Source organism: Lontra canadensis, unplaced genomic scaffold (genome assembly GCF_010015895.1).
Source record: "Lontra canadensis isolate GAN:19392208 unplaced genomic scaffold, GSC_riverotter_1.0 scaffold3, whole genome shotgun sequence".
Classification (NCBI taxonomy): Eukaryota; Metazoa; Chordata; class Mammalia; order Carnivora; family Mustelidae; genus Lontra; species Lontra canadensis.
The window spans coordinates 25,453,725-25,479,644 of NW_022630997.1; the positions used below are offsets into that span (position 1 = coordinate 25,453,725).

Here is a 25,920-nt window from a genome sequence, read left to right on the forward strand (position 1 = left end):
GTTATTTTCGGGGAGTCAAAAGTTAATACAGATTTTTGACTGCATGGAGAATTAGAGCCCCTAATTCCTGCATTGTTCAAGAGTCAGATGTACTTGTTGAGGTCCTTTACAGGGAAAACTATTTGTAAAAAAACTCCTTCTAACCTAAGGGCGTGCTTTCAGTTTGATTTTTTTTTTTTCCAACAGTTTTATGCATGTTCTGTTGCTTTCTTCTTTCACTGTTATTATTGTAATATGTTTGTATAGTTGCTGTAACATTATTTTTTTCCATTTGGCTCATTCTTAACATGAGTTATTTCAATGTTAGTGATAGTTCTGACATCGTGTGGTTGAGTTCTCTGTGTCATTCTGCCTTCTTTGATAGCAGTTGTTTTTCTGCTTTAAGCTACTATTGATTCTATCTACTTTTCCATAGTCTGAAGGTGTAGGATTGGTGGGCGGGTAACTGCCACTAAGTGAAAGCCTTTAGTGGAAGACTGTTCTTTATTCTAAATTTTCATTAAATGTCCTGTATCAGAGCACATTCCGCTAAGCTAAGGACTACCCACCTTCTGGACCTCAGTGTAGCTCTCATTCTTAGCCCAGTGTCTTAAAAGCTAACAGATTTAGGTGCTCCTTTTTATCTTGTCTAAAATGATATTTTGGGGCTTTTCTTCTTAATGGCTTTTATGGCTTTTCTTTACACTGGCTCCTTATTACCTCAAATAATACTACTCAGAAATTTAACGATTTTACTCACTTAACCCTTTCTTCAGGTGCTTCTACGGAGTGATGTGGGATTAGAAGTCACTTAGTACTATCATAAAACAGAACAGATATATTTTCCTTGCTTGTAATCTTTTGAAATTTTAACTAAAGTTTTATGCCATTCCTTTGTTTTGTTTTTGTTGGTAAAATTTTGGCTTACTCTTTGCCTTTCAATTTCTCTCTTTCTCTGAGGAATAAAATTCTTTGGTGGGAAAATTCAGACTTTATTCTAAGTTCAGATACAACTGAAGTGAGTAAGCACCAAGTATAATTCAGGAGTCACTATTAATCTCTTACATTATTTGTTTGCATGACTTCTTATAATTATCTAAGAAATTCTTTGATAGTTTTTGGTAGATACAGAGTTTTACATAGTAGGTAGCTAAAAATTAAGTTGGCAGTAAGAGAAAATTTGTGTTTTTTTTAATTGTCTTTTTGTATTTTTTTTTTTTTTGCATGGTGGAAAAATTCAGCAGAAAACAATTGCCTTATGATAGAGTACAGATGAGATTAGTCTCATTGGAAGGTTTGTCTCAGCTTGAGTAGGTAGCAGAAAGGTCTCTGTTGAGCTCACTTAGTGGGAAGTTTCCTGTATCCTTAGCTTTTGTTATCACTGAGGGTCAGTGGTAGGGAGGATTCCTTTTTTTTTTTTTTAAAGATTTTATTTATTTGACAGACAGAGATCACAAGTAGGCAGAGAGAGTGAAGGGAAGCAGGCTCCCCGTGGAGCAGAGAGCCTGATGTGGGGCTTGATCCCAGGACCTGGGATCATGACCCGAGCTGAAGGCAGAGGCTTTAACCCACTGAGCCACCCACGCACCCCGGTAGGCAGGATTCTAAGATGGCCCTGAGATTCTCTTTTCCCTGTGTGTATGCTGGTGTAATTCCTTCCTCTTCAATGTTAGTGGGCCTGATCAAATCAGGTGAGTGCTTTTCAAAGAGGATTTAAAGATCAAGAGATCGAGACGTGTAGCAGGTGTTCCCCTGCTGGCCTTGAAGATGCAACCTTTATGGGTTCTGCAGTTACAAGGAAATGAATTCTGCCAGCAACTATGTACTCTCGCCAGAGTTCTCCTCCTGTGATACCTCAGCCCCAGCCAATACCTTGAGTTCAACCTGGTGACACCCTGAGTAGAGAACCCAGTTGAACTATGTCCAGACTTTTGACCTACACAACTGTAAGGACACCTACAGATCTGGTGTTGTTTTAAGCCACTAAATTGTGGTAATTAATTATGTAAAACAGTAAACGAAAACAGTATATGAATTTTTAACAAGTACTTTTGGCTTTAAGTGATTTGCTTTATTTTAATTAAGCCTGATTTTCTCCCTAAAAGGAAACTATCATTTCTTATTTTATAATTTAGTTTTCCATAGAGGAAGCCTTTGTTATTCTGTTTCCAAATCTTGTTGAGTTTTGTTGCTGTCTTTTCTCCCCCTCTCCTCTGGCCACGTTTCTTCCTCAATACTGGGCTCAGAATGGGGAATCTCGATTTTTGCTGGTCCTAACTATAATTACAGCCTAGAAACATTGATGAAAATGGTTTAAAAGTATAATGGAACCCCATTATAATGGTAGATTTAAAGATGTGTAGGTTAATGGCAAATGGTAAATTTGATGTGTTCTTAAAAATTTACTTTTAATTTTTAAAATTAACTTTGTTTCTTTACATTCCAAACACTGCCAAATCATGACTGCGCAGCTAACTTAATTTTGACCAAAGGAATGTATTTATGTAACACACTCAGATAAAGAAATAGAACATTTCCAGAGCTCTAAATTTTCCTGAGAGTCCCTCCTACTTATTAACATCCCCTCTCCTCTCAAGGTAACTGCTATCCTGGTGTCTATCACCGTAGGTTAGTTTCACTTGTTTTTGAACTGTGTGTTCTTTTTTTCTTTTTGGCTGCTTTAGTTCAATATTATGTTTGTGAGAATCATCTGTGTTGGTGTGTTGAGCAGTAGTTGGTTCACTCTTGTTTTATAGAATTTACTTCGTGAATATACCACAATGTATGTACCCATTCTTCTATTGTGGAACTGCACGCACTTTATTCTTGTGGAATGGGTTGGTTTCCTTTGGGGCTATTACCGTGATTGCTGCTATGAGCATTCTAATACATGTATTTCGGTATTTTGTTAAATGTTTATCATATATTTAGAAGAGTATAGGGGCACCTGGGTGGCATAGCTGGTCAAGTGTCTGACTCTTGGTTTCAGCTCTGGTCATGATCTCAGACTTCTGGGATTGAGCCCCACGTTCAGCTCCACACCCAGCATGGAGTCTGCTTGGGATTCTCTCTCCATCTGTCTCTGTCCTTCCCCTCCTCCCCCTGCTTTCTCTCTCTCTAAAGTAAATAAATAAATATTTAAAAAATGTTTAAAAAAAGAATAAATATATATATAATCAGGTTTAATAGATGTTAAAAAATAGTTTCCCAAAGTTATTGCATCAGTTTATACTCTTATCAGTAGTATATGAGAATGACAGTTGCTTCCTGTCTTCACCTACCATTTAGTAATGTAGTTTTTTACCATCATCATCATCATCATCACCACCATCATCATTTAAAATTTTTTTAGAAGTTTTTTAAAGTAGTCTTTATGCCCAATGCAGGGCTTGAACTCACAATCCCAAGATCAAGACCTGAGCTGAGATCAAGAGTCAGATGGCCAACTGACGGAGCCACCCAGGTTCCCCATCAACATCATCATCATTTTAATTTTTTAAATTTTATTTAAATTCAATTTAATTGACATATGCTGTATTACTAGTTTCAGAGGTAGAGTTCATTGATTCATCAGTTGCATACAACACCCGGTCCTCATTACTTCAATGCCCATCACCCAGTTCCCTCTATCACCTTACCCACCTCCCATCCAACAATCCTCAGTTTCCCATAGTTTGCCTCCCTCTCTGCTTTCCTCTTATTTTATTTTTCCTTCCCTTCCCCTGTGTTTATATGTTTTGTCTCTTAAATTCCACTTATGAGTGAAATCCTATGGTATTTGTCTTTCTCTGATACTTCATTTAGCATAATACCCTCTAGTTTCATCCATGTCATTGCAAATGGCAAAATTTCACTGTTTTGATGGCTGAATAATATTCCATTTTATATATATATATATATATATATATATATATATATATATATATATCACCTTTTCTTTATCCATTCATCTGTCAGTGGACATCTGGGCTCTTTCCATGTTTTGGCAATTGTGGACATTTGCTGCTGTAAACATCAGGGAGCATGTACCCCTTTGAATCACTGTGTATTCTTTGGATAAATACCCAGTAGTGCAATTGCTGGGTTGTAGGGTAGCTCTATTTTTAACTTTTTGAGGAACTTCGATACTGTTTTCCAGAGCAGCTGCACCAGTTTGAATCATTATCATTTTTAGTTGTAACCCTTCTGATGGTATTGGTGGTATCTCAGTGTGCTTTTAATTTTCATTTCACCTGATGAGTCATAATATTCAACACCTTTCCATATGTTCATTGAAGCCTAGTAATTTTTAAACTTTGGGTCATGATCCATTATTAGGTCATGAAATCAATTTCCTGCAGTAAGACCAACACTTTAAAAATCTGAAGTAGAGGGGAGCCTGGGTGGCTCAGTGGGTTGTTAAAGCCTCTGCCTTCAGCTCGGGTCATGATCCCAGGGTCCTGGGATCGAGCCCCACATCGGGCTCTCTCCTCCACAGGGAGCCTGCTTCCTCCTCTCTCTCTTTCTGCCTGCCTCTCTACCTACATGTGATCTCTATCTGTCAAATAAGTAAATAAAATCTTTAAAAAAAATATCTGAAGTAGAATAGAAAAGAGTAAATTGCAAATCATAATGGTAACTTGGTATTGTGAAATCTTTGTTTCCGTTTCATAATACATAAATATATGCATGCCTATATCTATATACCTACATATATATGTTCTTATTTATATCATAAATATATGTGTATCTAGTGACTGTGGAAATTTAGTATAAGAAATATTTGTTCTTGAGGCAACCTAGGTGGCTCAGTTGTTTAAGCAGCTGCCTTCAGCTCAGGTCATAATCCTGGAGTCCCATCGGGGCTGCCTGCTCAGCAGGGAATCTGCTTCTCCCTCTGACCTCTCCCCTCTCATGCTTTCTCTCTCATTTCCTCTCTCTCTCTTTAATAAATAAATAAAATCTTAAAAAAGGAAGTATTTGTTTTTATTTCTTACTCTCAAAAAGGTTTACAAAACCTTGTTGTCTTCTGTGAATTAAAAAAAAATCTACAACTTGATTAGGACAAAAAAACTATGCTTATTTCATTTGCATTTAGCACACTGGAAGACAGAGTAATAAGCTGGTGTAACGGAGACACGATTCATGATGCTTTTGCTGGGCCCAACTGTAAGCAAACCATTAAGATGAAATATATAAAGTAAAAGTGAAGTCCTTCATACAAGAGTAGTCTCTGTAACTGAGCAAGGGAAGGTGACTCTGACAGCAGCACACTGGGTAGGGAACAGAAGAGCCGTAAATACAAAGTCCTGGGCCTCCAGACTTCTTGAAAGAGAATATGTGGAAGGCAGTCTGGGAATCTGTATGTTTCCAAAGAGTCTCTGTGATTCCGATATTCTGACAACTTCAGGCTGGAGAGTCCAGTGGATTTCACCTGTGAGGGAAGATTTCTCACAAAAATTGGTGTGCTAAGTGTGCAGACCTTTTCCAAGTCGAACACTTGCCCAAGAGTAATCTCTCCTTGTTCTTTTACCTCTTAAATTATTATTCTATAGCAGCAAAACTCAGGAGAAGCCATTTCATTGAAGAACCATTACCTGTAATTTCTGTAGAATTGGAGGGGAAGGCGGGCAGCAGAATTCTTTTGCTTTCTAATCCCTCTTTATGTGGATTACAACTCCCTAACCCTCTTTTTCTACAAACCTCTTCTTTAATAGAACCCCCGTTGTGAGTTGCATACATTTCTCAATTATATAATACTTTGGTGCCTTTATCTCTGAGATTTACTGTATTTTAACATTTGTATGTATTTTAAAGTTAAATTCTGAAGGCTTTATAAGCACCCTGCTTTCTAATTAACACTGAGCATAAATGTTCATAAAATGTAGAGTGACAGATATTCACCATGCATATTAGGGAATTTTCAGAATCAATCTAGATTCCCCCCCCCAAAGGTAAGATTTATACTGCACAGGAGAATGAATTTATACTATTTAAGAGAACGGATGTATAATTTGAACAAACACTTCCCTGAATACCAATATTACTTTATATACTAATTATGGAATTTTAAATGCCAGCGAGTTCTGTTTCCTTTGTGTGAATTTATGAATGTAATAAAACACTTTTGGAAAGCTTATCAAATGAAACAACCTAAGATTTAATTATCAGCTTTTTAAAGGTTTTATGAACCAGATCATCTGTATTGCCAAAATCACTTAGGTGGCTTAGGAATTACAGAATCCTCCTTAATCTTCTATTTTATTCTCAGGATTAAAATGAAATTAAAATGATGTTCATTTCTTTTTTATAGTTAACAAAAATTAAGCATAGAAAATTCCAAGTCCAAAGAAAAAATTTAAAACTACTCAAATCTCTCCAACTCAGATAAAACTCCCATTCGTATTTGGTAGATAGCCTTCTAGACGTCTCAGCACACACACACACACGCGCACACACACACACACACTCATACAAATACCTACATTTATATAAAAAGATTAATACAATATATGACTCTCTGCTACTTGTCTTTGGGACTAGATATTGTTTTCTATCCCCTTTTTTGTGTTTTCATGCCAGTAAATAGATACATATGTCAGAATTTTTAATGGTTACATTATGTATCTACACTCATATCCATATCTGTATCTATATATACACGCATACATACCCTACTTTATCTAACCTCCTATTGACATTTACACTGCACCCTCCCCTCATTGTTTATTAATATCCTTGCACATTTTTTTTTATGTTATGTTAGTCCCTGTACAGTATATCATCAGTTTTTGATGTACTGTTCCATGATTTATTGTTTGCGTATAACACCCAGTGCTCCATGCAATCAGTGCCCGCCTTAATACCCGTCACCAGGCTCACCCATCCTTCCATCTCCCTCCCCCCTAAATATCCTTGCGCATTAATCATTTTGCGTTTGTACAGTTATATTCTTAAATTCCTAGAAGTTGGGTTGCTGAGCCAAAAGGTCAATGTTCGTGTATATTCCTTACCAAATTGCTCCAGATCTGTCATCCCAGTTGCAGCTTCCACTAAGCAAAATGATAAAAAAAGAGTGCTTGTTTTTTCATACTTTCTTAATATTGGCTTGTCTTTCTTAAAAATTGACAAATGCTCAAAAGTCACTTAAAAATTTGCATCTCTTTGATTATTAATGAAATTGAACATATTTCCAGGTGCTTATTGGATGTTCTTATTTCTTCTTTGTTTAATTGCTTCAGTATTTTTATTACAATGTTTGTCTTTTTCTCATTGCCCTGTAAGAGATTTGTGAATATTGAGATTTTGTTATTTGGGCTTGGAGTTTGTCATTTTACTTTTAACTCTGCACACAGTGGTTATTAATTTAAACTAAATATCACTTATTTGTTTTTGTGTATAAAATTATTGTCAAAAATTTAATCGTTACATCATTTTATATAAAGTTTTAAGCTTTTATATCATAGTTAAGAATGAGCATTGTCCTTCAGGGATTGCAGAACCACTCCCCCATATTTCTTCATAGTAGCCTTAGATTTTAACATTTTTACACTATAATCTTTGATCCATCTGGGATTTATTTTTGAGTAAGGAGAAACCTAAGCCAGTTTTATTTTTACTTACCCCAATTGCTGGCCAGTTGTCAGACTTCAAGAATACATACACCATTTTACTACTGATTTAAAGTGGTGCATTTTCTTATATTATTCCCTTATATATTTGAATCTGTTTCTGGGCTCTATTCTATTCAGTCGACCTGTCTGATTCTGAGTCATTATTACTGAGTTTTTGTTTCTGTGGCTTTGTACTATTTTTTTTTTATATAGAGTAAGTATCCCTTCAATTTTCTTCTTTTTCAGACTTTCTGATTTTTTCCATACTTACTTGATGAACTAAAAAGTCATTTGGTTGATTGAGGAAAAGTCCTGCTGGAATTTTCCAGTACAGTTGTATATTGTTTTTAGATCAATGGAGGGGAAATTGGCGCTTTTATAATACTAGGTTGTATTTTTAAAAAATTTCCCTATGGACTCAAGCATTTTCTTCATTCTTTCAGTAGCATTTTATGTGTTCTTCATGTAGGCTCTGGCATTTAAAACATTTAAGTATTTTAATTCCTTGATGGTTGCTATGAATAGAGTTGTTTCCTTTCATAATATTTCTAATTGTTGATGGATTTTTAAAAAAATATTGACTTTTGTTTATTTATTTTATTTCCAGACACTTTAATGAGCACTCGTATTTTTTAAAATCATCTTTTGGTTGATTTTAGCCTCCGAAAGTCTCACCAGGTGGTACCCAGTAACTGTAACTGCCTTACTGTAGGACATGACTTGATGCCACTAGAGAATGGAGTCTAAATTAGGAGTTTATGGACTATAATTTATACATCCAAGAAGGACCAAATATGGGCCGACCCACATCACTGAAATGCAATATAAGTCAGACTAAGTATATTAGAATATGAATAAGCATGCTGTGATCATGAGATTATTTAATATTGTGAGATGTCCTTGGGTACTCGATTAATCTCTCAGGCTTAATCTTTGTGAATTCCGTATTATTTATGGGAGCAGTAGAAAGGCTGGATTTAATTAAGCCTGAAGATAGAATTTCCCTGTTTGAGTAAGGAGTCTGTTGAAGGATGGAAGGGAAAACTGAACCGTGTTAATCAAGAATAGGAGTTTATGAGGTTATGAATTCCAGCCATGCTAATTTTTTGTATAACCCCGCAAATAAAATATAATTTCTCTCATCAAGAGTGATCCTCCTTCCTCCTTCCAGTAAACACCAACTGCCCTAACTACCCACAAGCCAACCCCCCCACTCCCGTAAGTAGATGTAAGATGGTCTCACAATGCCATCTGGTGGCCACCTGGGGAACTGTAGGAACTGGTCTCTTCCCGTTGGACCTCTTGCGGGGGTTGGTATCCAGGAAGCTAGATCCAGGCTTGGAAACAAGCAACTTGTGCCTGTAGCTACAGGCAAAGAGAGAAGATAATCAAAATCCAAGTCCTGGAAAAGGCTTGCTGAGGGAGCTCGGAAACAAGGAAGAAGCCAAAAGGTTGTGTGCATCCACAGGAGTTGTTAAAGAGCAAATTCGATATCTGAAAAGAGAGGTCTGCAAAGCAGTTCCAACAGGAAAAGTCTGAACCAAACCAAACCAAAACAAAACAAAAAAAGAACAGCTCAGAGCAGGGATCAACTTAACTGTATGCTTCCAGTCAGCTCCAACACCTTGCTTCAGGGGTTTCTTCATTTACCATTTTTGTGTATGTGTGTGTTAATTTTCTTAAAATTTTTTCCATGACTTAAAACTCAGATAATTTTAGAAAATTCCCGAACAGCAAAGTCTACTCTGCATTTACCTTCCTTGCTCCCTCTTTCCCCTCTTCCTCCCTTGCCCCCCTTTCCTCCCTCCTTTTCTCTCTTCCTTTCCTTTTCAGCTCTAATTCTAGTGTTCTCAGGAGAACTGCCTTCTTTCTCATCCTTCATTCTGTTCCGGAGCCAGAACTTAATCCTAGTTATACCTGATAAGCCTAGGGATAGTGCTTGTGCGTCGGCTTGATTGAGGAAAGGGACCTAGCAGCTGTGAAATGAACCTGTGCTACTAACACCTGAATCCTTGGAAAGAATCAGGAGCTCCTCCCACATAAGCATCAGCCGTAGTCCTCCCATTCAACCCAACACGATTTCCCCAAGCACCTGCCTTCAAGATTTATATCTCCTTTATTCACTGCCACATTCCCCACTTTTAAAATAGCACCTGGCATACAGAAGAAACTCAATTAATATTTGTTGAAGGAATAAGTAAATATTCTTGGTGAATAAGAAAATGTGGCTGATTCCTTTTTATTAATATTTCAGTTTTGCCTTGTCGTAAGTGCTGCAGTGATGCCTATTTTCATTGTGAAAGTATGATTTTTTTACTTTTGTGGGATAATTTAGACAAAACACGTGAGGCTATTTCTAGCACAAAATAATTACTTTTAAAGTTCCAACCCACCAACTGAGAAACTTTCAGAAAATAACCTTTTGGTAATTTGGGGGCTCTCTACCTTTCTTTGTCCTGTGTTAAGACTGTATCTTTTATATACATCCATGAATTTAAAGAAACCAACAAAATGACAGCTTTTACTTGTCTTGGCTTCTTACGGGCTCTTTGCATTCTTCCCAAAGTAGAAGCTAAGACCATTAAATACACAGAGAAGAAAACAAATTTGGAAAGCTGAAAACCATTAAATATTTAGCAAAAACATCTTGCTGTGTATGTTTTCTGTTTGCTGAATCTCTTTTGCTTTGGAAATCCTTGATGGGCAGAGATGGAGAACTATTTATTCTCTATGTAGAACTAAGCACAGAAAAAATGTTGGCTTCACCTCCTATTTTTCAGAATTGTGCCCTTTTTTTGTGATCCTTCTCAGGAGAGGAGAGATGAGGTAGGCTGTTTTTATTTTATAGAATTGTTCTTCTGACGTTACTCTTATGTGAGAATTTTCTGGGTGTAAAAAAAAAAAAAATGATTACTTGCTACTTCCCATTCCAAAGCCCTAGAATTTCCTTAATATCTCACAAATCTCTGTGATCTTAAAGAAATGCTCTCACCACAGTGCAAAAGGGAAGTTAAAATGAATTAAAAGCCTGTCTGAATTAAGACAACCCAGGAGATCAGTGGGTGTGTTATATTAGAGCGTGGTAGACCTTGGTTAATGTGTGAGGATGTGTCACCACATCCCACGTCAGCTTGACATTTTGTTCCTGGCTGATTTCAGTGGCAGTGGTCATGGGGGGGGAACGGATGTTTAACCTTTGGTTCACTGACTGTGGGGAATCGGAGAGCCTGCAAGGTTCGAGAAAAGCATGGCCTGGCATTACAGACAGAGGGCGGCCATCCCTCTGGCTGAGCCTATGACCTGGATGGAAGCAGGTAACGTCCCTGAGTCTTAGTTTACCTCGCTGTAAAATGGGCGTTATGATGCCTCCTTAGAAGGGCTGTCCTGAGGAATGGAGCTGCTCAGGAGGTAGAAAGCCTGGTAGCAGCCTTCGGCCTCTGGTTGCTTGGGAGTGATCCCAGAGTCACGTGCTCGCTTTCTACTTGTCCTCCAGGTACCTCGGCATCACGCGGCCGCTCACGTACCCCGTGAGGCAGAACGGCAAGTGCATGGCGAAAATGATTCTATCTGTCTGGCTGCTTTCGGCCTCCATCACCTTACCCCCACTCTTCGGTTGGGCTCAGAACGTGAACGACGACAAGGTGTGCCTGATCAGCCAGGACTTTGGCTACACCATCTACTCCACGGCGGTGGCGTTTTACATCCCCATGTCTGTCATGCTGTTCATGTACTACCAGATCTACAAGGCCGCGCGGAAGAGCGCCGCCAAGCACAAGTTCCCCGGCTTCCCCCGGCCCGAGGAGCCGGACAGCAGCATCTCCCTGAACGGCATGGTGAAGCTCCAGAAGGAGGTGGAGGAGTGTGCCAACCTTTCGAGACTCCTCAAACACGAGAGGAAAAACATCTCCATCTTCAAGCGGGAGCAGAAAGCGGCCACCACCTTGGGCATCATCGTGGGGGCCTTCACCGTGTGCTGGCTGCCGTTCTTCCTCCTCTCCACCGCCAGACCCTTCATCTGCGGCACGGCCTGCAGCTGCATCCCGCTGTGGGTGGAGAGGACCTTTCTGTGGCTGGGCTACGCCAACTCTCTCATTAACCCTTTTATATATGCCTTCTTCAACCGGGACCTGAGGACCACCTACCGCAGCCTGCTCCAGTGCCAGTACCGGAACATCAACCGCAAGCTGTCGGCTGCGGGCATGCACGAGGCCCTGAAGCTCGCCGAGAGGCCCGAGAGACCTGAGTTTGTGCTGTAAGGTCACTTATCACTATTCTCCTTTTATCCCCATCTCCAACCGCGCCTTCCCCCCCGCCCCTCCCCTGTATGGACCCTCTCTGAGCATGTCCCAGAGGGCTCCCTGCATCCGTAGCCAGCTGATTTTCTACTAAGCAGATCAGATTTGAATTCAGGATACTCTGGACTCCAGCCCTCCACACAGCAGAATTCCCAGAGCCCAAGTCGGGTACTTAGAGGGCCTGGGAGACGGGACTGGTATGTCCAGGGATTGCAGCTGGTGTGATGGGCAAGGAAGGTGGTGTTTCCTACCCCTTTCCCGTAAACAGCGTCCAAGCCGTGTCCCGCAGCTCCCATTCTTGTAATGCCGGTGCTTTTTGTTGCTGTAACTCTTCTATCCCGTAAAGCTTTTGTGATGCTCGCATCCTTTGCTGATAAAGCCATTCGAGGAAGGAAGCAGATTCACACGAGCTAACAGGAAGCAGCCTGGGACACAGGAGAGTGGATAGCATGGGGAGGAGCCAGGATTAAAGTCTTGAAAGCTGCAGAGCTTTGAGGAGGTGCTGCCCATTTCGGAGGAGGAAGGAGCCCATGGTTGCTGAGTCTGTCTGGAAGGCCTCTGCCTTACTCGGGAGCAGTTGCGGCAGGGGCTGGGATCTGAGGGCCAGTGGTGATAAGGAATGGGGTGTCACATGCAATCCACTGACTAGTGAGTTTGGCATGGTAAAGAAGGAAGGAGACAATAGAGTAATTAGGGTTGTTAGCACACTGCCCCCTGATTTTGCTTTAAATCTGAGGCAGAGGCAACATCCTCCTGTTTGAAAGCTGTTTGAAAGCAAAGAAACTGGAATGAGAAGATGGAAGGTGCTAATGAGAGGGCAGTGGTGGGCATGAGAGGAGGAAGCACTTCTCTTCACTGGACCTGGTGGGCAGGAGCAGCCAGAGAACCATGGGCTGCCTGTCAGCCATGTTGTCCAGGCCCTTCATTTGACAGAAGAGGTAACAGACCTGGGGACTAAGGCAGCACCCCTAGGTCTAGATCCCACCTCATCTGAATCTTATCCCTGTAAATTCTTCATATATTAGATTCCTTGATGGGTAACAACCATGTCAAAGGACACCTTCTTCCCCCTAGCTGTCCAAGAAGAACAGCCTTGCTTCAGGTGAAAGCCAAAGTGTCCTCATGGATCCCAGTGGCCTCCAGAGGCTCTAAATCTGGAATACCCCTCAAATGACTGAACACCTCTAAGAACGCAGCCTGTTCTCTAACTTCACCAACATAGCATCTGGGTCGTTATTTGCCTCTGGGTCGTTAGCTAGTATGGAGGCTTAGGTTTGTTTTCCTGTTAGTCTAAGACAAGGGTCAGCAAATTTTACTCTGAAGGGCCAGATGGTAAGTGTGTTAGGCTAGCTGCGGGTCACTTGAAACTACTCATCTCTGCCTTTTCAGTGAGAAAGCAGTCATCAACACAAGTAAGCAAATGATGATGGTCATGTACCAATAAAACTTTATTTACAAAAACAGGCTGCCAGTTGAATTTGGCCCACAGGTCATAGTTTGCTGCCCCTGGTGTAAGAAAACGACTGTTCTCTCATTACATCTCACTCTGTTTGATTTGTAATTATTGTTTTTTTTTTATAATAATAGAATATGAAAATCATTTGGAATGATTGGTCTAAATCTCCATTAACTTCAGGAAATTTTCATTAAGAGAGTTGGAATAACTGCTGTTTTAAAAAATTTGACACCAGGTAGCTTTCGATTCACTTTCCATAGGGGAGGACTCCTTTTGAAATTCTTGCTCCTAACTGTGCCATGCATTGTGAAGGATGCAGAAAATACATGATATCTTTCCTGTCCTGCATATATTTCTGTTGGGCAGTCTGAATGTAAACACACATGTATGCACAGCCATCCTTTTCATAATGAAAGCAATGGAAAGTTGGAAAAAATAAAGGCTAAAGGATTCAAAGCAGAGGAAAATAACTCAGAGCTTACCCTAACCCTCATCAGGGAAGATCTTGGAGGATATGGGCTCCAGTATGTCTCTGAAAGTAGTCAAGCATTTGTAGCTAAAGGAGAGTAGAGACAGCATCCATGTAAAGGCACCAGTGGGGGGCCTTCTGCAGAGGACAGTCAGGCTAGCGCTAAGCTCTGGGGTGGGGCAAGATTTGGGGATCAGAGTGGAAAGATAAAATGAGATCAGATTGTGAAGACTCTCCCTTTCTAGCCCCAGGAATTTGGGATTTTAGTGTAGACAAGTGGTTCTCAGCCAGAGTTGGTTTTGCTGCCAGGGAACATTTGGTGGTGTCTAGAGACATGTTTGGTTGTCACAGTTGGGGGAGGGGAGGACCTACCGGCATCCAGTGGGACACCGCTCAACATCGCCTAACACAAGGGCAGCTCCCCCACAACAAAGCATTACCCCACCACAAATTCTATAATGCTAAAGTTGCAAAACCCTAGTGTGGACAGAAGAGAGCTTCTGACTGGATCTCTGTGAATAGGAGAACGGGAATCATTGAAGAGATGGAGACGGATCCAGGGGCTCCAGGTGAGATGAATCAGAAGGCAGAGGCGGGAAGTAGTCTCTTCAGTGGCTGGTTTTCTCCAGAAACCTTTGAGGCCTGCTACGTACAAGGCATAATGCCAGGCATGTCAGGGGGTGGAAAGATGAAGAGGTGACAATCTATGCTTCTGGAAGCTTTTAGTCCAGTGCGTTGGGTGGGGGGATGATGTGGCAGTCATGGTTAGTGAGAGACTAGTAATCAGAATATCCCATACTGAAGAACCTAGATGTCCATCAACAGATGAATGGATAAAGAAGATGTGGTATATATACACAATGGAATACTATGCAGCCATCAACCCCCGCCCACCCCAAAATCCTGCCATTTTCAACAACATGGATGGAACTAGAGAGTGTTATGCTGAGCGAAATAAGTCAATCAGAGAAAGACAATTATCATATGATCTCTCTGATATGAGGAATTCGAGAGGCAGGGTCGGGGTTGTGAGGGGTAGGGAGGGAAAATACGAAACAAGATGGGACCAGGTAGGGAGACAAACCATAAGAGACTCTTAATCTCAGGAAACAAACTGAGGGTTGCTGGGGGTTGGGGAGGTAGGGATAGGGTGGCTGAGTTATGGACATTGGGGAGGGTATGTGCTACGGTGAGTGATGTGAGTTGTATAAGACTGATGATTCACAGACCTGTACCCCTGAAGCAAATAATACATTGTATATTAATTAAAAAAAAAAAAAAGAATATCCCATACTTGCATTTCAGTACACACCAGCTGGGTAGCCCAAACATCTCGTAACTCTACAGGAGTCTTCTGGAAGAGTGACTGGTGTCTAACCCGTAGCTCAAAGCAAACCTTCTCAGGATCCTTTGTCCCCCCGACCCATCTCTCCAGTGCCTATGCTTCTTGGCCAGCCTATAGACTTGAAGTTCCTCCCTCTAGTCTCTCCAGCCCTTTCCTCCCTCTGTGGCTGCTTGGGTTCTAATTTTGTTCACTTATGCCCCCAACTCCGCCTTCCTGGCTCTATCCCTACATGATGGTTTCTTCTTTTCTGCGTAAATGCTCTACTAGACTGTGTATTGCTCCTTCCAAATATCTACCCATGTCTTCCCATTTTCTTGATCAGCACAATGAGAGACTCAGGAGTCCAGCAGACACTTGGGTAGGCAGTGGACAGAGAGAAAAGCTGTGCCTGCTTCCCTGGTCTGTTCTAAGTTATAACCTCTTTCACCTTTTCACAAGTATCCGAATCTGGTAATACAAAGCCAAGTGTGATAATGTGATATAGCAGGGATTCTTGTGTTTTTCTTTTTAATTTGACAACCTCACTTACAGAGTTGCTTTCAATTGCCATAAATTGTTTTTAAGGGTCACATCGTGAGGATTTTTGTTCTTTGACACTGTTATTGTGAACAATAGAGAAAAGCAGTTTTGGGCACACCTGGGTGGCTCAGTTGATTGAGCGTCTGCCTTTAGCTCAGGTCATGATCTCGGGGTGCTAGGATTGAGCCCCGCGTCAGGCTCCCTCCCTCTCCCTCTGTCCCTCCCCTAGCTTTCTTTTTTTTTTCTCTCTCTCTCTCTTAAATAAATAAATAAAATATTTTTAAAAAGAGGAAAAGAGTTGCCGTTTTTGAAATACTTCCATATAAAACAATTCTATGAAGTTATTTTGAAGTAGCTCTCCGTTCGCCTCTCCCTTCTTCTCCTTGGTGATCGTATTGCCTTTCTGTTCAAAAAGCCTCTTAGAATCCCAGTTGATTGCAGTGGTGAATTGTGACAGAGTCACCTTGGGTTCCTTTTATGAGTTCTGTCAATCCGCTGCTCCCGGCTTAGTGCTGAAGCTTTGGAGTTCAGGGTGATTCTACCTTTTCTTTATGAAAACCAGTGGTTTAAAAAAAAAAAAGAAAAGAGAAGGAATGGTTCCCAGTAGGAACTGGGAGGAAGCACCAAGGCCCTGAAGCTCTGGGTATCTGTGCTGGGATGTCGCCTTAAAGGCAGAAACAAATGACACCTTTGCTATTTCATGGGTTCCCCTCCACGCCCTGTTCTATTTTCCTCATCATTAACTAGCTGTAATTCAACTCCTTGTTTTCATTAAGTCATCAGTGAGTAATAATCACAGCTTGTTTGCTTTGCTGTTGCCTACATTCTCACTTTGCAATATCTCTTTAGAATAGGAAAGGCAGGCAATTGGCTTTTCTTGCTTCTTTGAACATGTTTTTTCTTTTTTGTTTTCTGAGTAGATACAGATAACACCAAATAAAATCAAGAAGTACAGGGATGTCCGGGTGGTTCAGTCAGTTACACATTTGCCTTAGGTTTACATTGTGATCTTAGGGTCCTGGGATCGAGCCCTGTGTCTGGCTCCCTGCGTCTTCGGGTAGACTGCTCTCCCTCTGCCCCTCTTCTTCTGCCCCTCTTCCTCTGCCCCTCACCCTGCTGGTGCTCATGCTCTGTCTCTGTCTCTCTCAAATAAATAAATATAAATAAATAAAATCTTTAAATAAAAATCAAGCAGTATAGATAGGTATATAAGAAAAATAAGCTTTGGGGAAAGGTAGAGTTGGACCTACTCAAAGCAGATGGGACAGCAGGGACAGAGGGGCACAGATGTGGTTGGAGGCAAATAAGGAACACGGGGCAGGTCTTCAGAGTACCTGGAAGCTGGGTCGATTAGAGTCAGCATGGAGGGCCAGCTGGGCAGTGTGGGTGGGGGAGAAAGAGATGAAGCCTTTGGAGCAGGGGTGAGACCAAGGCAGTGGTGTAGACTGGTTCACAATAGGAGAAGGGAGATGGGTTAGGAGACCAATATGAAAATGAGGTCTCCTGCCATGAGAGCCCACATGAGGAAGGTGGCGTTGAGACCAGGAAAGATGCCAAGGATGTCTGAATGTTCAGTGGTGTCCTCACAGGTGGATGGTGAAGGGGGGCAGGGGAGATGGTGCTGAAGGGGTTCAGTCCATTTCATGAACCAATCCAGGTAGAGCGGTGCTGAGCTGCAAGGAAGTGCAGTGTCTCCTCTGTGCTGAGACGGTGGAGGCCCCAGCCTAAGAACAGTTGGGAAGCATCATCGGGGATACAGCTGTTTCCGGTGCCCACTCCCACAAACCCAGGAGCCTTGGAGGGGGTTTGAGCCGAATCATGGTCCTTCTCTTTAGGCATCATTCTGTGAAGTGACAAGACAAAGAAAACGAGAGCTGGGGTCTCATGGAGAAACTGATCCTTTCACCAGGAAAACCCATCTATCCAGTCCTGAGAGCCAACTGAGAGTAGGACTATTATTGGGTTGGGGAGGCAAAGCCTGGGGGTGCAGTGCCAGGCCCTGGAACCTCAACAGACCTAGGTCTCAAGCTTGTGAATAGTGTTTGGTAAGTGAAGTCCTATGAATATACAGAGTTAGGGGACTGTGGACCTGGTGGGAATGTGGCTCTGCACCAAGAAGAAAGAGACTGTCCCTCAATGGTTGGCCAAGACTTCTCCATGACTCATGCCACTTCTGTGAATCTGGGAGGAAGGAAGTGAGGGAGATGGGGTTCTCTGGTTTTTGCACACACGTCTTTCTATGATGCACCCTCTAGGGCTTGAAAGGAAGAACACTTCTCATAACGTGGTTGTCATTATTCTTTTCACGTGGGGCAAGTGCAGTAGTATTTTGCAAGGATTTTTGAGAGTGGAGCCATTTTTGGCTAGAGCTGTATTATAAAAGTGAATTTCTAAATGGGTTATCTGGGGCTGATTTACAAATATATTAAGGCCCTGGCAACTTAGAGACACTATAAAATTTATGAAAAGAGCCACAGCACTCTTTCTTTCCTTTTAGAGAAGCTCATATAACCCCTTAGAAACCACACATGATTCAAGTGACTGAATGCTGTCAAAATTAAATCTACCCACCACAAAATGAAAAACTCACATTTACGGTTCTGCTAAATCATTTTCTTGTCTTCTCTCTCTCCCTTTCTCTCTCTCTTTCTCTCTTTCTATAGACAAAACTCTGACTACTGTAGGAAAAAAAGTCATGATTCATGATCAAAAGTGGAATAATGAAAACGAAATCAACAAGGCAAGACAGAGGTGGAAACAGAACTCAACCATTTGCTGAGGCCACGAATGGAGTGCGGCTTGTCCTTTCCTGGGGTGGCTGAGACGTGACAAGCAGGGTGATCTGTTGTACAAAGCATGTTGTGAGAGAGATGGTGACCTCTCGTCTTTTTCTGTGGATCAGTGCTGTTGTGTGCCAAAGAAAATAGTTTTCCGTTTAAGACAGCCAGATCAGCTCAGCGGTAAGCACACAAACAGAACTGAGTCCCAGAAAAGAAACCGTTTCTGGTGCTTTGCGTGCGTCCAAGCCCCTACAAATGGAAGAAAGTTCCAATGCGCACTTCCCATGCTTCCAAGTCTAGGCATTGTGGTGAATATTCACGAGACAGAATGTATTTTGTGGCAGGACAGAAGGGTGTGTTTTTCCAAGCAAACTGTGGTAAGCGTAGCGTTGAACGTGTTGCATGTCCGTGTTAGAAAACAGAATCCCGTCATCAGCTAATACAAATGATGTCCCAGAGCAGTGTCTGGTTCAAGCTTCTGTCAAATAGTTTCGCTTTTTTGCAAGGTCCCTGTGACTTCCCCACCAATGTACTTTTCTTCGTGAACTCTTGTATTGTTATGGTATCACTCAGGAACAGATCTCAGGATGGAGAGAATCATCAAACCTGAATAAAGCTTTTTCTTGTACCCACACTTCTTCTGAAGGGTCCTGAGAGGGAGGAGGGCTCCTTCGGTAGGCTTTGTCCCTACCTGGATGAAGAGCAGGGGCCGCCAAACTGTGCTGTCTACCAGCATGGCTGTGGGCATGGAACTTTGGGCGTAGACATCAGGTTGACACAACTGCGGTGGGCTCCCAGGCTGGGCAATAACCATGTGTTTTGGGGGAGGAGGTGTGGGAATAAGAAAGGTTTCCATGGAAGGTTATGATGCTTTCAGACACGGAGCATCCACATTGTTAATTCTTGGGCAGCGTTGTATTAAAGGGAACCGTGTGACTTGGAGGTTGCCTGGGCTGCTACTGGGAAACACTCAGAACACTGTTCTCTTCCTTTAGGAAGAATTGTTTTCGTGTTCTCTGTAACCTAAATCGAATGTGTGCCTGGCCAGTTCTGTTCTTCTTCCCTCTCCCACCCCAAAGTGGTAGACATTAAGGCAGGTAAGGAACCAGAAAAGGCCCCTATGCAGATAGTTTTTTTTTTTTTTTTTTTTAATGTACAAGGAATATGTAATAAGACAGGAAGATGGTGGGTCGGAAGAGTACCTCCAAGGGGAGAAAGTGAACGCAAAGCTTCGTTTGATAAAAGAGAACTGACAGAGAAAATTATTTTCCTACAAGAAAGGTAGCTGCTCTCTTCCAGAAGACTATGGAATTCCAATGTGGATTTTGGATATCTTCTGCTTTCACTGAACATTGCATCTCACCAGACACAAGGAAGGGTCTGGAGGGGAGGTGGGCGCTGTCCTCTCAGACAAAGCTTGTACAGATTCCTGAACCATGGATTTGCTGAAGTGACTGTATATACTTATATTCATAATTTAAATGATTAATTCTGGTCGGATAAATGTTGTTAAATTTTAAAAATGTTTTATTACATTACATCAAATAAAGTTTATTTGTAGCTGTAATAAAGCAAATTAAGTAACGATTTTTAATGGAAGGTTTGCTGTCTTGAATATTGCTCTACGTAGAACAGCAGAAGGCCAAGTTTTGTATGTTTTGCTAAAATCCTAACAGGTAGTTAAGACCGTCTATAGTTTACTGCGTTTCACTGTGAGGATTTATCCAGCTCGTAACTTTTTTTTTTTTTTTTTAAGAATGATTCTTCATTCCTTGACTTAATTAGTGGGCATTTATTGGGCTTATGCCATATTCAGCACTGTGGACATCAAGGGAGCAAAGATGGATAAAGCAGGTCCTTACTCTGAAGAAATGTGCCATTAGAGAGAAGACATACGTTTCTCAGATGGTTGCCATATCACACAGTGAATGGTGTGTTAGTGTGTAGGGAATGTCCTGTTCCTTTCCTGTAGTAAAAGACAAGGCATTATGGTTAATTGGGTTGATTCAGGTTTTTAAATAAGTTTGTTTAATTTTTTTTTTTTTTTTTTTTGGTCATGACCTTAGTTATTCATATCTGTTCTTTGTCATGCCTGACTCGAACGCCTGGTTATTGAACTCTGCTTTCTTGGGCTATAGGGTCTGGCCAGTGTGCACTGTGCTTTACGAGCATAGCTGCCAAAAGAAGGAGAGAGTAGAAACTGAGAGAGAATGAGAGAAATCTCAGACACTTTATACTGCTTCCCACATGACATAATTTGTGCCAAAGGTACAGCTTTTGTTTTAACCCAGAATTGGGGAAATCACTGAAAGAAACACTCTACACATATTTTATGAGTGTTCAGCAAGAATGGCTGTGATGACTCATGTCTTTTCTCACTCAGGGGTGTCAACTGTCAGCCTGCAGGGCTGGGTATTGGGAAATGGTGCTTAGGAAACAGTACTTGTAAGCTGTCACTTAATGATAGTTACTTAGTGTTTGGTTTTGTTATGTTCATATTAAGCAGGGGCACTCATAGAGTTCCTGTTTTCTGGAAATGGTTTCATCATTCTTAAAGCCTTTGCCACAGTGTCATGTGCTTGACATGCTTGTATATGTTTTTAGTGATCATATTTTCATGCAGTTTTATTAGATGCATTGATTATAGGCATAGTATCAATGAAGATGCAGACAATTTTTCAGATAGTTTATGCTAATATACTGATTGCTTGAATTGCCATCTGGAGGTGGCAGGCATTTTCCTTGCAGCACTTTGACTCTCAGCAGAGTTCTCCATTTAAGGGATAGAAATGTTTACCAAACCCTGCATTTTCCAACAGTCGATGCTTTCCATCTCAGGACCTTCACACATGCTTTCCACCTTCTGTCTGGAATATTCGTCATGTTTTCAATTATTCATTTAATGTATATATCCATCATAGTTTAGTACATCTTCAGGGGTGATTATAGTGTCTGTTTCCCTCATCAATATGCCCAACACTTTGCACTGTGCTTGCAACATATGTAGGAAGCATGTAAAAAATATTTCTTAATGGGAAAGAAAGAAGGAGGTGGAGGGAAAGAGGAAGGCCAGGGTTTACTTGGCATCCTTGTTAATTTTCAGAGGAGACTATTGAGGAAACTTGGTGTGATCAAGTGACATGTTCAATGAGGGGGACAGAAGGGGCTGGAATTAAGCTCTCCTGTGTGCAGTGTAGGGTAGGCCCTCCACGACAGGGTGCTGCTCCTTTTGCATGAGCTTCTCATATCAAGAGAGCAACCTTTTCTTAATTTTCTGCACTAGTAGAGCAGAGCCATGTATGTGTTATGGCCCATATGTTGAAACTTGTTTATCTACAGCTAGCCAGATGGTCCCTCCCAGTGCACAAAGAAGCCATTCTGAAACTTTCAAGGGGTCAGGGCATTTAGGAAGCACTGGGAGAAACACATGTTGTGATGTCATTCCTTCCTTAGTTCAAGCAGTGTAGATCACAAAAGGAAAACCTGGTCAGATAGTCAGTGTGAAGCAGGCAGACCTTGAGAACCAACTCAGGGGATCCAGTTCCCAGAGACAAAAGTTTATTTAACTGGATTTCTCTTTGAGCTTGCTTCGTCTACATCTTCTCTGGAGAAGGAAAGTAATTTCTTTACTTAAAAAAATTTTGCTTTTAAGCTCCTGCTGGCTAAATAAGTTAAAAAAACAAAAACATGGCTTATGCAGTCCAAGCAACAGAGATGGGATGTGATCATCAATACACAATGTAAAAGCAAAATTTACTATGCTAATCCGAAGCAGAAAATGAGAGAGGTTGACAGCCATCTGATGTAGACTTGAAGATAACAATTACATTGGGTATTTGGCATTAAAAAAATGCTGAGTGAAGGGAATTAAGACATACTGTAACTATGGCTCTCGGAACACACATGAAATCTTAGATTCTAGTCATACTATAAAATTTATGCTCAGAGATTATAAAACAAAGGGAAAGTAATGGACAAGAAATATTCAAGAGGCTGTAAAGAAAGGAAAGTCTGATGCATGGTTCTTCCTCTAAGAAATTCATTTTTCCACTTACTCATTTATTCCCATACGTATTTATTATATATGTCAGAGTCTAAGCACTAGAACCTAGTGGTGAATAAGAACTGATTTCCATTCTTGTGAAACTAAAAATCTATGAAGGAAGCGTAAGTTACACAAATGATTCTAATCCAGTGTGATATGTATTATGATAAGGCACCTACAAGGAGGTTCAGAAAGGAGTGCACGCTTCAAAATATTGATGAGAACATTTAAATCTTACTGGAGGAGAGAATTGATCATCCAAAGTAGCAGATGGTAAGAAATATCTAGATTTTATTTTTGATGTATATTATGTAATATTTTTAATAATGCCAAATTACCTTTCTTAATTATGTTTTGATTGGGCTATTATTAAAATGGTCTTTATTCTCTTAATCCACACAGTCTCACAGTGGGAGAGATGGCACAGAGCAACTACAAGATAGCAGAAAGTCTGCTGTGAACATAAAAGTTTGTCACCTGTAGGAAAAAGATCTAACCGTATCCACAGAGAATTGTAGAATCTCATGGATGATCTAGAGTAAACTCCTACTGTTTAGCAGGTGAGAATGTGCTGAAGTAGAGTTGTGGTTTTGTCTGAATTTGTTTAAAGGAGAGTGATGGAAAGCCATGCTGTCTTTGGTGAAGAGGTTTTAAAAACTGTCGTGTAGCTGTGTGTTTGCAAAATACAATAAAATAGAGCGAATTAGAAGAAAACTGAGGTAAAAATACAAAATATAAGTTCAATTTTTTTCTTACTAGGTTTGGTAGACCTAAAATTATAGTTCAGTAAATATGGTCAGAACAAACCTAACGTGGAGAAACAAACAAACAAACAAAAAATCACAAATGTGGGCCATTTTCTCCTGCAAATGTACAGTTAGGGAAAACCAAGCCATGCCTGGACTAAGAAATGACCAGCACAATTAGGACACTGTGCGCAAGGCCCTCCCCCAGCATGCTGTGGTGTGTGTGAGGCAGAGGTGCTGTGCCGACGGGGCAGGGGAGGACAACCCCTGGCTTATGAGCCATGCAGAGAGGTGGCCCGCAGTAACCAATCAGAGCCTGCAAACAACCCAACTTTCCCCGTGTTCCTCCTCTTTAATTATCCCCCAATTAAATTGAGCCCAGAATGTTGCCCTGAAGGCACTGAAAGGTATTTAATTTTTAGAATGATTATATTAACCAAACTGTGCTTAAATAGGCCAGAAAAATAGAGACTAAATTTTGACAGTGTCAACAATAGTTTGAAGGTGAAAGTTTGTGATATAGGAAAGGTGAAGTTTCATATGAAGTGACCACTCTGCCTTCTGCCTTAAACCTACCATGTTTGAAATTTTACTCTAAGTAAAAATTATCTAGTGAGCTTGTTCTTTTTTTTAAGGATTTTTTTTTTCTTTTGAAGGAAGCTCCATGACTGACGTGGGGCTTGAACACATGACCCCAATATTAAGTGTCACTCAGTTGCCTGACTGAGCCAGCCAGGCACCCCTAGGGAGCTTGTTAAACATGAAAACTCCTGGGCCCCATTTTCAGAAATTCTGGTTCATTATGTCATGGGGTGCAGTGGAGGGTGAAGAGGGCCATTAGCCAACCTACCGGGTGATTCTGGTACAGCTGAGCTGGGTTCTAAGCACTGAGAATTGCTATTCCCAAACATGCTGGCAGAATGAATCATGTAGCTGATTCTGTGTGCAGTTAGTGTGGAAAAGCATAATGAATATGAAATAATAGTTTCTAAATCTTTTGTATACAGTTCGAGCATCTTGTCAGAGAAACACACAGGACACAAATTCTCTCACAAAGTCTTTAGTTCTCAGTCCCTGCATCAGGAATCCAGCAGTTTTGTGGAAGAAAATAACCCCCAGATCACCTTAGATCGTTTTCAGTTATATGTAAGGACATATGGATTTTGTTAAGTCCAGACCTGATTAATTCCTATAATATTGAGTAACTCCGGAATTAACTAATTGATATTGGTGGTAGCACAAGATCAGCTGAGAATCAATGCCTCACCTTTCTGTCCCCACGCCAAGCAGCTGATCAAATGTTTGTCAACAAAGCAAAGACTAGATCTTTGAAAATATGTGTTGGATATTAGCCATTGAGAATGAGATATTGACCTTGACCACGGTCTGCACTTTTACTAGTGTGTGTGTGTATGTGTGTGTGTGTGTATAATGTCAGTGACTAATACAGCTCACATAGGTTGAGCGTTTCTTACTCATCAGTCATTCTGATAATCCTCACAACAGCCCTAAGAGGGGGTTTTTATCTCCATTTTTATCTCCATTTAGTCCACCTGATGTGTGTGGCATTCAAGGACATTAACCTGTAAGTAGCAGAACAGCCCTCTGGTGGATGTGTACTTTTTATTACATCCTTCCTTCCATTCCACAAAATGCATCTCAGTGATACCGACTGGTTTTGTGGGACTGGAAGTATGCATCTGAACTCTGAGAAACTCTTGGGTCACTGAATTCCCCATAGTAGTTGTTCAAGGTTAAAGCCTGGATAATGCGAACAAGGCAAAGGTGTCATTCCTACTTCCTAATCCTATTCTTGGTTTCCTCCGTATCTGGGTACCTAACATCTCAGTGTTTTCTCCTGGTTTGTAATTCTATTGCAGCTTGCCTGTGTTGGTTAATTTTCTGTGTTAATTTGACTGGATCACAGTGTGCCCAGAGATTTGGCTAAGCATGATTTCTGGGTGTGTCTGTGAGGGTGTTTCTGGATGAAATTAGCATTTGAATCCATAGACTGAGTAAAGCAGATCACCCTCCCTAGTGTGGGTGGGCTACGTCCAATGCCTTGAGGGTCTGAATAGAACAAAAAAATTGGAGAGTGGGAGAATTAACTCTCTGCCTGACTGAGCTGGAATATTGGTTTTCTCCTGCGTTTGGACTGGGACCACCAGCCTTCTTGTTCTCAGGCCTTTGGACTTGGACCAAACTACACCACCAGCTCTCCTGGGTCTCCAGCTTGCAGCCAGCACATTGTGGGACTTCTCAGCCTCCGAAATCACGTGAGCAATTCTTATCATAAACCTCTCTCTCTCTCAATGAAACTCTCTACGTAGATTATATGTGTGTATGTATAACTATATCAATAGAATATTGGTTTACATTTATATAAAGGTATATATGGGACATATATATCAATAACCTATGTATAATATATATAAAATAACCTACTGGTTCTGTTTGTCTGAGGAGCCCTAATATGCTTCCCCAATTGCTATTGCCCCTATAACATGTGCCTTTATATATTCTCCTCATTAAAACTTATCTCTGATGTGCCCCACTCTTTTATCTTTTGCTGTCTCTAAACTGTCAAGCCAATGAGTCAAATACAAGAATCCATATTCAGGGACAATGTCCCCTTCCTACAAGGTACATAGTTGAGACAAGCAATTCCTTGGATCAATGTCCGAACCTGAGAGA

At 41.0% G+C, this 25,920-nt stretch overlaps 1 protein-coding gene across 5 annotated transcripts in view; it reads left to right on the forward strand.

Annotated features, from left to right (window-relative positions):
- The window catches only part of HTR7 (5-hydroxytryptamine receptor 7), an 84,784-nt gene extending 59,354 nt beyond the window's left edge, over nt 1–25,430 (forward strand). The window contains exons 2-4 of one of the 5 annotated variants that reach the window (XR_004380199.1): nt 11,065–11,823; nt 22,883–23,040; nt 25,395–25,430. Coding sequence is in view for 4 of the 5 variants with exons in the window: in XM_032836718.1 (XP_032692609.1) it covers nt 11,065–11,823; nt 22,883–22,940 (817 nt within the window). In the remaining variant the exon portion in view is untranslated. Of the gene's footprint in view, nt 1–10,351; nt 10,398–11,064; nt 11,829–18,318; nt 18,752–22,882; nt 23,169–25,394 lie in introns of those variants that run through there. The other 4 variants (XM_032836718.1, XM_032836738.1, XM_032836727.1 and 1 more) reach the window with 4 other exon arrangements.
- The last annotated feature ends 490 nt before the right edge of the window (nt 25,431–25,920 follow it).